General features: G+C 41.6%; 1 protein-coding gene across 6 annotated transcripts in view; it reads right to left on the bottom strand.

The window, feature by feature from the left end:
• Window positions 1–8,312: 8,312 nt before the first annotated feature.
• The window catches only part of LRRC28 (leucine rich repeat containing 28), a 54,573-nt gene continuing 49,564 nt past the window's right edge, over window positions 8,313–13,321 (bottom strand). For all 6 annotated transcript variants that reach the window (XM_082322399.1, XM_082322401.1, XM_082322400.1 and 3 more), the window contains one exon: window positions 8,313–12,794. In XM_082322399.1, the coding sequence (XP_082178525.1) occupies window positions 12,722–12,794 (73 nt within the window). In that variant the 3' untranslated portion in view covers window positions 8,313–12,721. The remainder of the gene's footprint in view (window positions 12,795–13,321) is intronic.

The following is a 13,321-nucleotide window of genomic DNA, read 5'->3' as shown; positions in this document are numbered from 1 at the left end:
TAATCTGCAATCAGCTCTATCTTTGGAGCTGGCCCCTCCAGCTGCACCAACATCTCGGGCTGGAAAGCTGGCAAGAATACCTTGGTAGTGCACCAGGAGGCTCTGGGAATTTCATTACTTTTTCCACTCACCCAGCGTGTCTCCGGAAGGCCATCTACGGAAGAGAACAGAACTAGCGTGTTGCCGCCCAACCCTCTGGAGTTTCTCCTTTCACACCCACTGCCAAAGCACAAACACCCTCACCCTAGGCCAGATTCTGATCATCTTTATACCAGCAAAAAAGAAAATCCAGTAATATTAACTACAGACTCTTGCTGCAACATCTACTGACCAGCAATTCAGAGGGGGCAAAGCCCTTCCTCCCACTTCCAGCAGTGCTGAGCACTGATTCTCCCTTGCCTCAAACTGAAGTTATAAGAAAAAAACCCATCCCAGTGCTGTCCATGGAGCAGCATGGCTGGCATCCCCCCTCCCAGACTGGGCAGTGACTCCGGTACATGTCTAGGCTTGTTGCAGCCTGCCTCTCAGCTGACGCTCGCGATGGTGCTGTGGCAGTCCTGCCTCTGCGCTTTTCACTTCAGCTTTGAAAGAAGCTGCAATTTGCAGAGCTGGCAGGGGCAAGGGGTAAAGAATTTATCTGCTCTGCAGTTCATTTTAGAGAGGGCACACACAAAATGCAGTTCAGCTGGATTCACTCATCTCCTCATCTGAGCAGATGTGAGGATATCCGGTGACCTTGCTGAAAACAGACTCACCTGGAGAGATTCAGAGGTTTGTACCAAAATCAGAGTTGTTCCGAAGAGCAGTTTTCACTTGGTGATTGCAAAATTCTCCTTGCAAGCAAAAAATCCTTCTGCAAATAACAGACCACCAGCGGGGTCTCGCACACAGAGACACATCTCACATAGAACTTCTGTAGGTGCCTAAAACAGGAAGAAAAGGTGGAAGACCCAGGAGTCCTGACTCCAGTGCCTGATAAAGACCATTCCCTCATGTGTCACCTTTTCAGTATGTTCACAAGACCTGTGGGAGCTAGGGGACAACAAGGCAAACATCCTGCCCTAGGCATCAGAACACCACTTTGCACACTCATGAGGGGATCACGGTTTGGTGTAATACTGTACCCTACTTTAGACCTATTGTCCAGGAGAGAAGTGGCACCAAACCCCAGGGGCTGCCATTGCATGAGCAGTCACAGCGGTGTGCCCTGAGATGACGGACAGCTGTGGTGTAAGCAAACCGCTCTCGGCAGGACTGTCTAACTCCAACTTAAAATTGAGCTTCTGTTTCAAGTCAGATTTTCCCCTGATGTGCCTCATCCTGCCCAGAGACAAAAATAGAGAAAGTGAGAAAACAGACCTTTATTACCAACTGCAGTCCCCACTGCCCAGCAACCAGCTCTACACTCCATGTTAGCCTTGCAGAAAGAGAAAATAATAAAACCCAACAACCCGCACTACCCACAAAATAAAATATAGACAGCGTAAGCCTTTATGCAGCTCAGGCAGCAATCACCATCTGTCTGCAAGCTGAGCAGAGGAGAGCGGCAGTCCTTGTCCTAGACACTGTCTAACCTCTGCTCCTGCTCTGAACGTGCTTCAGCGGTGCTGATGCAGGAGGTGAGCATGCTGCAGTCCGAATCGTGGCATTAGGTAAGCCGGGGCTGCGGGGTCAGCTCTCCTGTCTGTCCTGCTGAACAGGATGATCCCTTTCCAGGATTCCTCATTTCTTACCACTTACACATAGTGGACCATTTGTAATTTTTTTTTTTTTTCCTATTGGAAAAGATAACAAAAGGTAATGGATAGATTGATGACTATAATGAAATAGTTACATCAGGGTTAAATTGCCAGCCTGTATGCAGTTGCGGTGGGGAACATGAGAAGGACTGCAGCCTGCTGTTGGCATTGCCTACCATAATTACCCCTAACCAAATCATGGTTACACCCTGTTCTGTACAACACTTTCGATTTCCAGATTCAAACACATCTCAGACAGATATGGGGTCTGTTTCTATCCCTCCTGATGTCTATAGCGAGACTTCAAGGGTCCAACGTCCACACAGGACTGCTTCTGCACACTTGGTATTTAACAAATGATTTGGATGAGCCAAGGTAAATAGGCAATGCAGACACCATGGAAAGCAAAGGAGCAGTTTGAACTGAAGGAGCACATTATGCCTTCTCATTATTTTATACGGAACACGTTAGCCCTGAGGGAAAAGAGCGAGGAGACAAATCCCAAGTCATTATAAAAAGGCCTGGTCTCTATTGAGGGATATACGAATACCTCCCCAGTCCACCAGAGATACCCACCTTCTCCCCCCATTCACAGACTTCAGTGAGGAAGGGCAAAAACGTCTTTAACTGTCTCCTATCCTTTCTTATCTCCTACGTCTGTCTGCCCTGCAACAGCCCAGGGGGACCGTTCCCATTCCCAGGGCCGCACTGCAGCCTCTGACCCTGCGGTTCCCTGGATGCAGCGGGGAAGCAAGTGAATAAACGTGAGAGCAGCACTGCTCCCCTCTCCGCAAGCCCCTCGGGACAGACCAGCACCCCGCTCCTAGACGGTCGCTGTGACGCTGGAGCCCCAGAGTCTGGGCTCCGAGGAGCACGTTCAACCTCTGGCATATAACCCTGCAATACGATCTCCATCGTTTCCACGTGGGGCATCCCTTTCCGCCTCCTATGCTGCCTAGCACGGGCACCAGCTTAACCCACCTGCTGTAAGCTGTTAGTCGGTCAAGCGTACTCCGCTAACATGAAATTTATACGCAGTTTCTGGGATGCTAAGAGGCCGTCACAACCCTGCCTGCCTAGAGTAGGCACGATTTGTGGGAAGAAAGCCTTCTGAAGCTGCTGCAATGACAGGCTACAGCCTAGTCAAGCATTAACCCCCAGGACTACTCCCAAAACCAGCAGTAACAATCCAGTTAGGAATTTGAAAGCCAGCGAGGATCTCCCCACAAACAGGCCAGCCCTTTGGCAGATGGGGGCAGGACGGCCAGGGCGGCACACAAACACGAGCTCTCATAACGCCATAAAGAGCTTCTGTTTCCCGACACTGCAACAGAGGGAAGGCGGAGGCAGAGAGAAAAGCAGCAGTCTCAGGCCACGTGGCAGGTCAAACCACCGCCCAGTTTGTTGGCATCCTCTAAAGTTTAAATATTCTTTGAGCCAGCAGTGAATCATCCCTGGCAGGTAAGAATGATGTTAATTTATGACATGCCAAGTGCAAGCAGATCTTTTGGTGTCAGCCCAACGGTTTTAGTCTTATTAACACACGGCGACGGCTCAGGTTGCAGCTGTGCACATTAAACTCTGGCAAGTGGCATTTTAAACAATGACAAACTTCAGAACAATCACTCCACACATGGAGCCAGGCCAGGCAAAACTGAAGGGTGGCAGAATAAAGGTCAGGAGGGTAACCTGTTTGTCTGGGAGAGGAACAGGTGGCCCGCTTGGGTTGCTACAGGGTCTTTAAACTGTCTGAAGGACACAGTCATGGATCATTTTAACCCATTAAGCTGCTTAAGCCTTCCCTTACACTGGTTTGAACTTCAGGAGGGTATTAAATCTTAAAGAGCTTAGTAATACATCTTCAGGAAAGCTCTCCCCTGTGCTTACGCATTCACGGTGCACATGCTGCACTGTGGAAGCGCACATCTTTCCTTTGACAGCAAGGCCCCTCTGGCAGCTGAAGCAGATCCATGCAGCTAAGAAGCAGTAAGCTTTAAACTAAAGCATTGCACCAGAGCAGCAAGGCACATTGGGAAACAGACAACAAGGGGGAGCACGTTACCGTCACCACCATGCTGCTCCACAGGCCCGAGGACACTGTGCTTTTCCCAGCCAGAGGAGGAAGACAGGTCGGAGAGGAAAGCATCTAATCAGTGCCTCCCTCACCAGCCTCCCAAGGGACACAGAGCTAACGGCGGTTACCGAGACCCCGCGGCAGCCTTGGCTTGTGTCTAGGGAACTCAAATCACATCCAGCAAGGAGGGCTCTGCATAAGAGAGGGACTTCCGAGTGCAGTTTCTTACCTTGACACCTGGGCAGCGCAAAGTCAGTCCAAACCATTCCTGCCAGTTGTGTTTTCATCAGAAAATGTGATGGTGGAGACGTAAAAGACATTTTCATGGCAGAAAACTTAAATATTCCAAGCCATGTTTCAAAGCTGTATTTCTCAATTTGAAATATTATATCAAAATAATTTTTTTGAAGTGTCAAAAGACAGATGTTTCAGAATAAAACAGTAGAATAAGATCTGACATATAACAATGTTTTCCAATGCAGTCCTTCCAAACCAATTGTTTTCAGAATTTTTATATTCCCCCCCCAATTTTATCCTTGCAAGCGGAGTTTTATTTTCCAACCAGGTACTTCCCAAAAGAAAGAATTTTAAACAATAAATCAGGTCTTGTTAAATGAATACAAGGATTTAGCTACACATGAGATCTGATCCAGAACCGAGCAGGGTATAAATTTATGAAGAAGTAGTTATTTCAGATTTAAATACCAGGTGTGTGGATGTACTTATTCCCAAATGAAATTAAAGGAATTAAATTCTTTAACAACAAGGCACTATTATTCTGGAATAGGAGCATCCACATATGAAATTAATCAAGAATAGCTAAAGCCACAGTAAGGTCTCAGGCTACTGACTGTAAATGAAAACAGTAAATTCATTCTCCCTCTTGCAGCTTCTTGCTACATAACACACTAGACCCCCCCCTGGATAAACGTTCCTGTAAGTAAAAGACTAGTCCCAGCATGTCTGTGAACACCTCATGATAATACTTCAATGAGATGGACTGGAATCAATATTTTTCATCTTTGCAGCCTGGGGCCAGAGAGCTGCGAGCTGGGCAGGGATGTCAGACAGCGTGCCACCCGACAGGGCAGGGAGGGGAACCCGCTCAGCACTGACCTGGAAAAAAATCTCTAGCTAGTAGGTATCAGTTCCTGCACCATTTGAGCTTCCTTGAGGGAGGAAGGAAAAAGGAGATAATTAAACAGAGGTTTACAATTCAAACCTTCTCCCAAGTATCCTTACAGGAATCAGACAAAAGTTTGGCTGCAGTTTAGACAGAGCTATTGGAGAAATTTGAGCCCCCATGTTTCATCATGGATGCTTTAGAGCCAGTGTTAGATACTGCTAGATCTAAAAATCTGATATGAAGTACTGATTTAATATAAATGAATCCATTAATTTCAGTCTATTCATCTGCAGCCAGAACAGAATGCATATTTGTGATCTAGATAATTTTACAGAAACGTGATTAGGTGCTTTTGCCTGATGAAGAACAAACCTGTGTCACTGTGCAGGTAACACACTGCTTTAATATTAGTGAAAATGGGACCACAGCAAGAGTTTGTGTAGTGACTAGAGAACGGAGCATCGTTTTCTAGTCAGGAGTGAGGACCGAGAGGAAGGAAGGGCTGTTATTTGTACTATACTATATATACTATATAGTATATATACTATATAGTATATATACTATATACTATATATACTATATACTATACAGGAAGAGAAAGAAGAGGTATTACACTGTGAGAGTAATGAGCGTATCAGTAAAAGTATAACACCAATCTTAATTTGACAAAGATGTAAGACACAAACTAACTCCTTATTGTGGCAGTTACTCGGTTTTCATAGGAACAAAGATATAGAACAGTAAGGTGTGAATATACAGAATAATTAATCCTGGTACTTTTAGACATGGGGTTCTCTACTGCCTGGACAACTTGCTGTTTTTCATCCTACTTTAAAAAGAGCACTTACCTAGAATTCATACAGGAGACCTTGACAGCCCTATTCCAAGCTAGGCTTTCTGAAGAAAATTAAAGCTGTTTTTCTTGGTAACTCTTCTCTTCACGTATCATCTACATTGATTTGGCTTTTTGCAAAATGAAATTAGAGAGCCAACAGAGACAAGGCAAAAGCAAAGGCAGCCAAATTCAAGTCCATGCTCAGACTGTTTCGAAACTTCAGTGCCAGCGAAGCAATCACAGTTATCACAAACTGACCCACGAATATTCAGCTTGATTCTTCTAATGGCTTAAACAATAAAAATCAATGGTTAGAGCTCTAAAGTATAAAGGAAACCTAAAAAGATTGATATAATAGTTACAAGTGCAGAATTACAGGAGTCAGAAAGTCGACCAACAAAAGCAGAATGGGGCATATTTGACACCACCATTAGTTAATACTCGACCCAGAAGAAACATTGGTTATCTTTTTAAATATTGTTTCATAAGATCTAGGCAATGTTGTCAGCATCTTTGGACCATTTCTCCGTTCTATCATGAATTATGTGCCCTAGCAGTTTCTCATTCTTAACACAAAACGCTAGCTTTCCAGTGGACCTTACCTGCACCAAAATGGAATTTTTTTGCTTTCTACTAGAATAGCTTGATTTGCTGTTGTAATAGTGCACTTAAGAGAATATTCATAGTACCAATCAATAAACAAACTCAGTATTGCATTTTTCATTACAGGAAAGCTTTCTCAATTGATCTGAAGAAAAAACTAAACCTCCTAACTTCATGACGTTCACAGAAAATGACAGCAGAACACCTTCAAGGCGCTGGTCCTCATAGCGCGGTTGTAGTCATATTTAGCAACAGAACAGGAATCCATGACTGACAGCTTTCTTTGACAGAAAGAGCCAGTCAATATTTACATTCCTCATGAACATACAAAAGAGCATCAGGGTACTTGAGAAATTAGCCCTTGATTGCCACTTGGAAGGCATCATCAGAAAGTCAAATCACTTCAGCACCTCTGACAACAGAACTGCTTTCATTCTTGAGACTCAAGATCTCTCACAGATGTGTCAAGGTCTTTTGCCTGGGAGCGGGGGGGAGATGTCTGAAGGGCATAACGGGTGCTGAAAAAGCATGCTATGAGGCTTTTATTATTTAAAACGTCAAAAGATAAAGAAAGCATTCGGTCAACTCTTGCTCTCTTTCTTGCTGAAGTAGCAGACAGAAATCTGATAGTTATAAATGGCCGCTCCCAGGCTCCTGAGCCAGCTACAGGGAATACCGGTAGGATTTTTCAGTGCAGAATAGAGAGTGCTCTACTGTAATATTAAGTGATTACTGAAGTTGGGGGATGCAGATGCAGTGGTTCAATTCAGTTCTCAAGTTCCCAAAATGTCACCACATAGAAGAGCCCTAAATCTTGGCTTAGAAGTCACAAAACATCCAGTGCCTTTCCAAGCGAGATCTCAGCTCCTCTCATTTCCTGCATACAATAGCATTATTCAGCCACTGAAGTTTCCACTTAGCTTGCATTTATGCCAAGTACTTTTAATTGCAAAGGAAAAGGATGTTAAGCTCTCCCATTTGTTTCTTTCTAATTCATAAGGGACACAGCAGTGGTTGGTAAAAGTTATAGGTTAAGGGTTGTTCTCCCCCCCATCTCACTTATTAAGGGACTTGCATCCTCCTCCTGCTGCCTGGCAAACAGAGGCTACCTACATTGCAAGGGGAGGGAAATTTATGTTGTCATTTGTAAAATACTGAAAAGGCAAGTCATTGTAAACGTACTAGCAAAGAAGCATCAGGGAAGTTTGAATGGCATCTGAACCCTTCAAGGCATCCATTATAACTGATGTTCAGAGTCACCTTGACCAACACAGGTCTCATTTAAGAATGGATATGCTAGTATTCACCCAATACACATACAATAATTCAGACAGCATCCAACTCCAAAGAACTCATCAGAACAGATACAGAGTAGCAGCTTTGAAGCAAAATGCTGCACAGTAAGGAGTGAAATAACTGGGAAAACAGATGCTTAATTTCTACTTATTTTTGGCAACCTTGTTCCTATGATATCTGTTAGATGAGGGGAAAAAAAGCTGCTGAATGCTGCTTAGTAAATAATACATGAACGACAGCCACATTTATGGACTATCAGGGTGGCACTTAATACAGCCCTATTGAAAGTTATTTTTCTTTGATCAATCCATACAAGGGTCTAAAGTAACGCTTCCATATGGTTTTGTTCCTATTGTGCAAGATCTGGTGAACTACATTGTCTGAGACAAAGGGATTAAGTGAACTGAAGTGGTGTTTTGGGCTTGGTAGTGTTTTAAGAAGTGTCTTCAGCCCACCTCTTCAGCCGTGGGACAAGAGACTTATTAGCTAATTACTATGCAAATGAACTGAATGTAAATTAAATGCTACATCCTAACATAGCTTAATAGCCCCAGGAGCAAGAATTTAGTTAACTTTAATGGACTGTAATTCTATCCAAAAATATAGTTTATTAACAAGCACATACAATAAATTGCACCACTAACTTTAAATAAAACATCTAGCAAGCTCACCTTCACACTAAGTGACATTTGGTTAATACAGAGCAAAAAAGCAATACACATATGCTTCCAACAGACATAGAACAAACTCAGTTGCAATCCAAGTTCAAGTTGTAATCCAAAGAAGGGCACATAAAAGCAAAAGCAATGAAGACTTCACATGAGCCTTGCCATTTCTTTCCACCAGACCTTTGGTCTCCTACAAAACAGGTCTGTAATACAAAAAGTAATAAAAACTCTGGATTCAATTTACTCAGTCTCTTCCATCACAAGTTAACTATAACATTTTGCAACAACGTGAGTAGTTTTAAGAGGGAGGTAAGAGGCAAAGATAGTTATGTCTTGGAATTACACAAGTTCAGCTGCAGATAGAGAGGCTGCCTAGCAGCAGGCATGGACTTCAGTGTCATTGTCCCAGTTTTTGCGAGAAATACAAAGACGATAAAACACGTTCTTCTCTCTCATAAATTAAAACTTGATCCATCCTCCACTGACATCAAGGCAAAAGTTCTTCTGTTATCAGTGGTACCCTGATGGGGCCACAGTGGCCTTCAAAAAAAGGTCCTCCTCTCTAGTGAAAGGTTTGTCACTCTCCAGTCTTCAACTTGGCTGCGATGTCAGTAAAACCTGACACGCTGCTACCACACGGGTGTTACAACAGTCTCATCCTCCCTTCATGCCAGAAAAAGGGATTCAGCAGAATTCGATATGTAAGAATTGAAGCCAACTTGGCAATAAACAGCTCCGCTCTGCTCAGTGTAAGACCTTAACCTCACCGCAACGAAGTAAATAGAAGGTTTGTAATGAACTTCAATAAGAGCCCAAGAGAAGCATCAGGCCAAAACAGAAAAATACGCACTTCTTGATAGTAGACCTTGTTCTTCTCACAGGAAAGGACATTTGTATTTCTGATCCTCTGGGGGAGTAACAGGAAGGTTCCCAAGAACAGTGCTCCAAATGTAACAGTGTCCACGGTAAAACCGCTCAAGTAGTATTTTTTAACTAAGCCAGAGGTTCCTCGGTCTTCTTTGTGGCAGAACAAAAAGTTACCTCTATAAGCAGTAGGGTCCCAATTTTATTAACATGGTGCCTGTTATCACAACATAAGCAAAAATTATGGCTGTGCTCCCTAATCACATTAGGAGTTAATCTTTACTCAGAAAAAATTTATAGCCATATCAATGGGTTAAAGCCTTATTTTCTCTCATTTCTCTCCTGTACCTTTCTCTTTATAACACCTAGAAAAAAAAAAAAAAAAAATCACAGAAACTTCTGCTCCTACTCTAAGCAGAGAGCTAAGACCTACTTTTATGACAAAAAGCCCTTTAAAAATGGTCAATTTTTTCAACTGCTGGAACTAGATTTTTTGCAGTACAAGGAAAAATTTACCTCAATGTGAACTAACCTGACGAACAAGAGCAAGCAATCAAAAATTACCTAGAAATAAACGCATTAAAGAGAAGTCCAAGTATTGTGAAACCTTGTATTGAAAAACAAGTGATGCACAGTTCAATCAGCAACAAGCTCCCTCTCCCCTCTGCAACTTGCATAGCTGGCTCTCATGTTAGCTGGTTATGAAATACTCTTACAGTAGAACAACTTTAGAAAAATTTGGACAAGTGAGAATGGAGTTATTTTAATGTAGAACAATATCACCCAAAGATACAGATGAATGCAAACACTGTTTGTATCAAAAAAACATCAGAGAAACATGAATTTAAGCGGCATTTTCAGTCTACATATTGGCTTTCCTCTTCCTTGTTTTACAAAAATAGGGTATGACATTTCAGCTTCAATTGCGTGTTTAAGTCATTTATTCATTGAACATTCCATTCTTGAAATATCATCTATTAAAGTGTTAGTTAAGATTCATCCTCCTTATAGAACAGACTAAATTTCTTCTGAACCGCACTTGTAGACAATAATAAAGAGACTGATATGAACTCAATAAAAAAAATAATTGGATTATGGGAAGAAGAAAGAAAAAAAATTAAATAATAATAAAAAAAAATATCAAGCTCCACTCTTACTGACTCCTAATGAAACAAATGCCGATGCCTTGTAGCTGATCAAAAGATTTAACTCCAAAATAATATTTACAGACTGAATTCAGAAATAAACTGTGTTTTAGAGTCTATAAGTTGGTATAAAAAGAGGACAAATAAACTTCCAACAAAACATCTCCTTCAAAAACAGAGGAAGCCACAGTAAAAATAATACTGAAAATTCATGATCAGAGTATTGTATCAAAAATTAATATTTATAACACTACTGTAGTTCTCTTATCATCCATTTAAAAAAAAAAAAAGGACTCTGTACTACACTTGCACATTTCTGATATAGGTATAATTGTACATGGGCAATTTACATCTCAACTGTGTAGAACTGAAGGAAAAGAAAAAAGCTGAAGATTCATTTTGCTGCTTCAGCGGTAAACCCCGCTGGGTGGGAAGGCCTGTTGGGGATACCAACATTGAAACAAATCAGTGAAATGACAAAGTCTGAAATCTAATAGTACAAAGTCTGTTTGGACATGGCTCTTTCCCCTACTGCAAAGCAGATTTAATAAATGGGATTTATTTTAGAAAGTTTCACAATTCTTAAACAGTAGATGATACTTGCATTCCTGAAGGATTAAGTTCTACATTTCTTAATGCTAATTCAACTCTCTAAAACCAACCCAATAAAACCAGCAGAGCTTTTACAAGTGACATGCAGAACCTAAAAATTCCACCCTCAAAAACTGCCTTTTTGGTACTCTCTTAAGCTCTTAAGATACTCTATTTATTGAAGAGATGCCAGGAATCCTGCAGCAGGAACAAATGCTTCTTTGGCAAAAGGAAAACATTTTAATGCCTCCTCCCTTCAAAGTATGCACACCTCACCACAACATATGCTAATATACAACCAAATAAGTCCCTTTATCTTGCCATTTTTATAACAAACTGTTTCATTCATATCTATTTCAGCTTGTAACTACCTACTGCACAGAGTAGCACACTGTGCTAAATCAACAAGTACTTCATACCAAAGAAATAGAAAGTAAAAAAAAAAACCCCACATCATATTAAAAAAATAATTATATATTCCAAAACAAGTCAAGAGGGGCTAATTTTGTATAAACTGTTTCAGTGTAAAATTAAAACTTTTAAGTCATGCAGGCATTTTGGGCCTTTTTCCCATCCTTTGTCCTTTATTTAAAATTAACAAGATCTAGCAAAAAAGAATTCCCACAAATATGATAGTGAGTGGAAATTTGCGCTAAATCTGCCATTAATATATCAAAACAAATGTTACAGCCCTTCTGTGAAGATATCTATGTATGCATATATACCTATGCATGGAGATACACATATGTTCCCCCGGATTTCCAGCCTTCTCCGAGGCACACACTCCACTGACACACTTTCACAAATCAGCCAAATGCTGAATCTAGAAAAAGATGAAGACCAACTCTTTGCAGATCTATAGTCTGCAATTGTAAAAATATAATAAATATAGATAAATATTTACTATCATATTACTAGTTTTCTTCAAGTGAAATTGATACTTAAAGTCATCTTCTTCCTGAAGAACTCAAAGAAGCAAAAGGGGAAGTGTTTTTAAAAATAAAGAACTCGAGCAATGAAAATAAAGAAAACACACCCTCAAACATGCTGGAGCAAGACCACTTAGTGCAGGCATCAGTACCAGCCTTCTTTACTGAAACAGGATCTTTAGTCTCCAGTCATATCCTAGTTACTCCAATTAAATCAGTGTGGCTTCTAATGATACCAGAAAGAAAGAACTGCTTTTAATATGTGGATTTAAATACCACAGTTAACTGTCAAAGACTTGGTATACAACTGGGATAACTCTGCTGGGGAAAATATTAAGATGAGAAGCTAAATTCTGTGGGAAAGTCACTGGGATCCATCAAAGGTTTCTGTAGGCTTAGATCTACACACTTGAATCCAGCTGTAGGGGTGAAGAGGATGGGGGGGTGAGTAAGTTAAAACTCATTTGTCATAACTGAACCTTTTTTTTTTTTCCTGTTAGAGGAATGAAAACTGCCTCAAATGATGCAATGGGTCAACCTGAAGACAGCCACATTTAAAAAATACTGGAAATCCTGAAGTCAGAGCTTGTGAATTTGTTTGGTTTGTATGCTGTCTTGGAGCGGAGAGAAGTTAATACTTTTAAAAGCTTAGTATTTACACTTCCGAAAAGTTTCTGCAGTTCATCCAAATTTGATAGGGCAGGATTTAAGTGCCTCTTAGTGTTCCCGACTGGGCACTTCTGCTGCTTTGGCACACAGGCGCACACACACACAGTATTCCAGTACCAATGGGATACGACGTCTAATGCAGCTTTAAACTGGCAGCACTCCTGAGTAGTTTTAAATGTTTATCAACTCAGTAGGTCAAAAGTCTGCAGACACTGGGTGGAGCAGCAGTATGCCACAAAACTAACAGTTGTCCTCCTAGAAAAAAAAAGAAAGGGGGGGAACAGTTGTCAGTAAAGATTAAAGCTCCTGACCCCATTCAACAGCAGACAATATGCTGGTTTGTAAAATACAGGATTAGCTGATCTCGACACTTCAGAAAAAGAAGGTTCATTTGCTCTATATGAGTCCCTGATACAAAGGCAGGGAAACACTGCAGGGGTTCTCAAAACCTTCCTGGTTTCTTATGTATTCAGTTTAAAGAAGCAGCATGTGGTTTTTCTTTCTGTGGAGGGTGTGGCTGGGTGTTATAGCCAGTAGGTTTAACAGCTAAAAGGAAAATAGCTGGGTAATTCTTTGCTTCAGCTTTGCTCATGTGTTTCTTAAATTACTGCTTGTAGGCATGAAATAACTGAAGTCCAGTGTCCTCCTTTGGTTCAGCCGAGTGAACAAACTGGGCCCAGATCTTCAGAAAGGGTGATCGGCAGGCAGCGCGGTCGCCTTGTGCCAGGTACTACAGCAGGGGTGGCAACATGAAAGCATGATGCTAGCCTCACTGTGACCCT

The sequence above is a fragment of the Platalea leucorodia genome, assembly GCF_965183815.1.
Source record: "Platalea leucorodia genome assembly, chromosome: 9".
Taxonomy (NCBI): Eukaryota; Metazoa; Chordata; class Aves; order Pelecaniformes; family Threskiornithidae; genus Platalea; species Platalea leucorodia.
The sequence above is the reverse complement of the archived record's forward strand: the minus strand, read 5'-3'. Positions and strand labels throughout refer to the sequence as shown.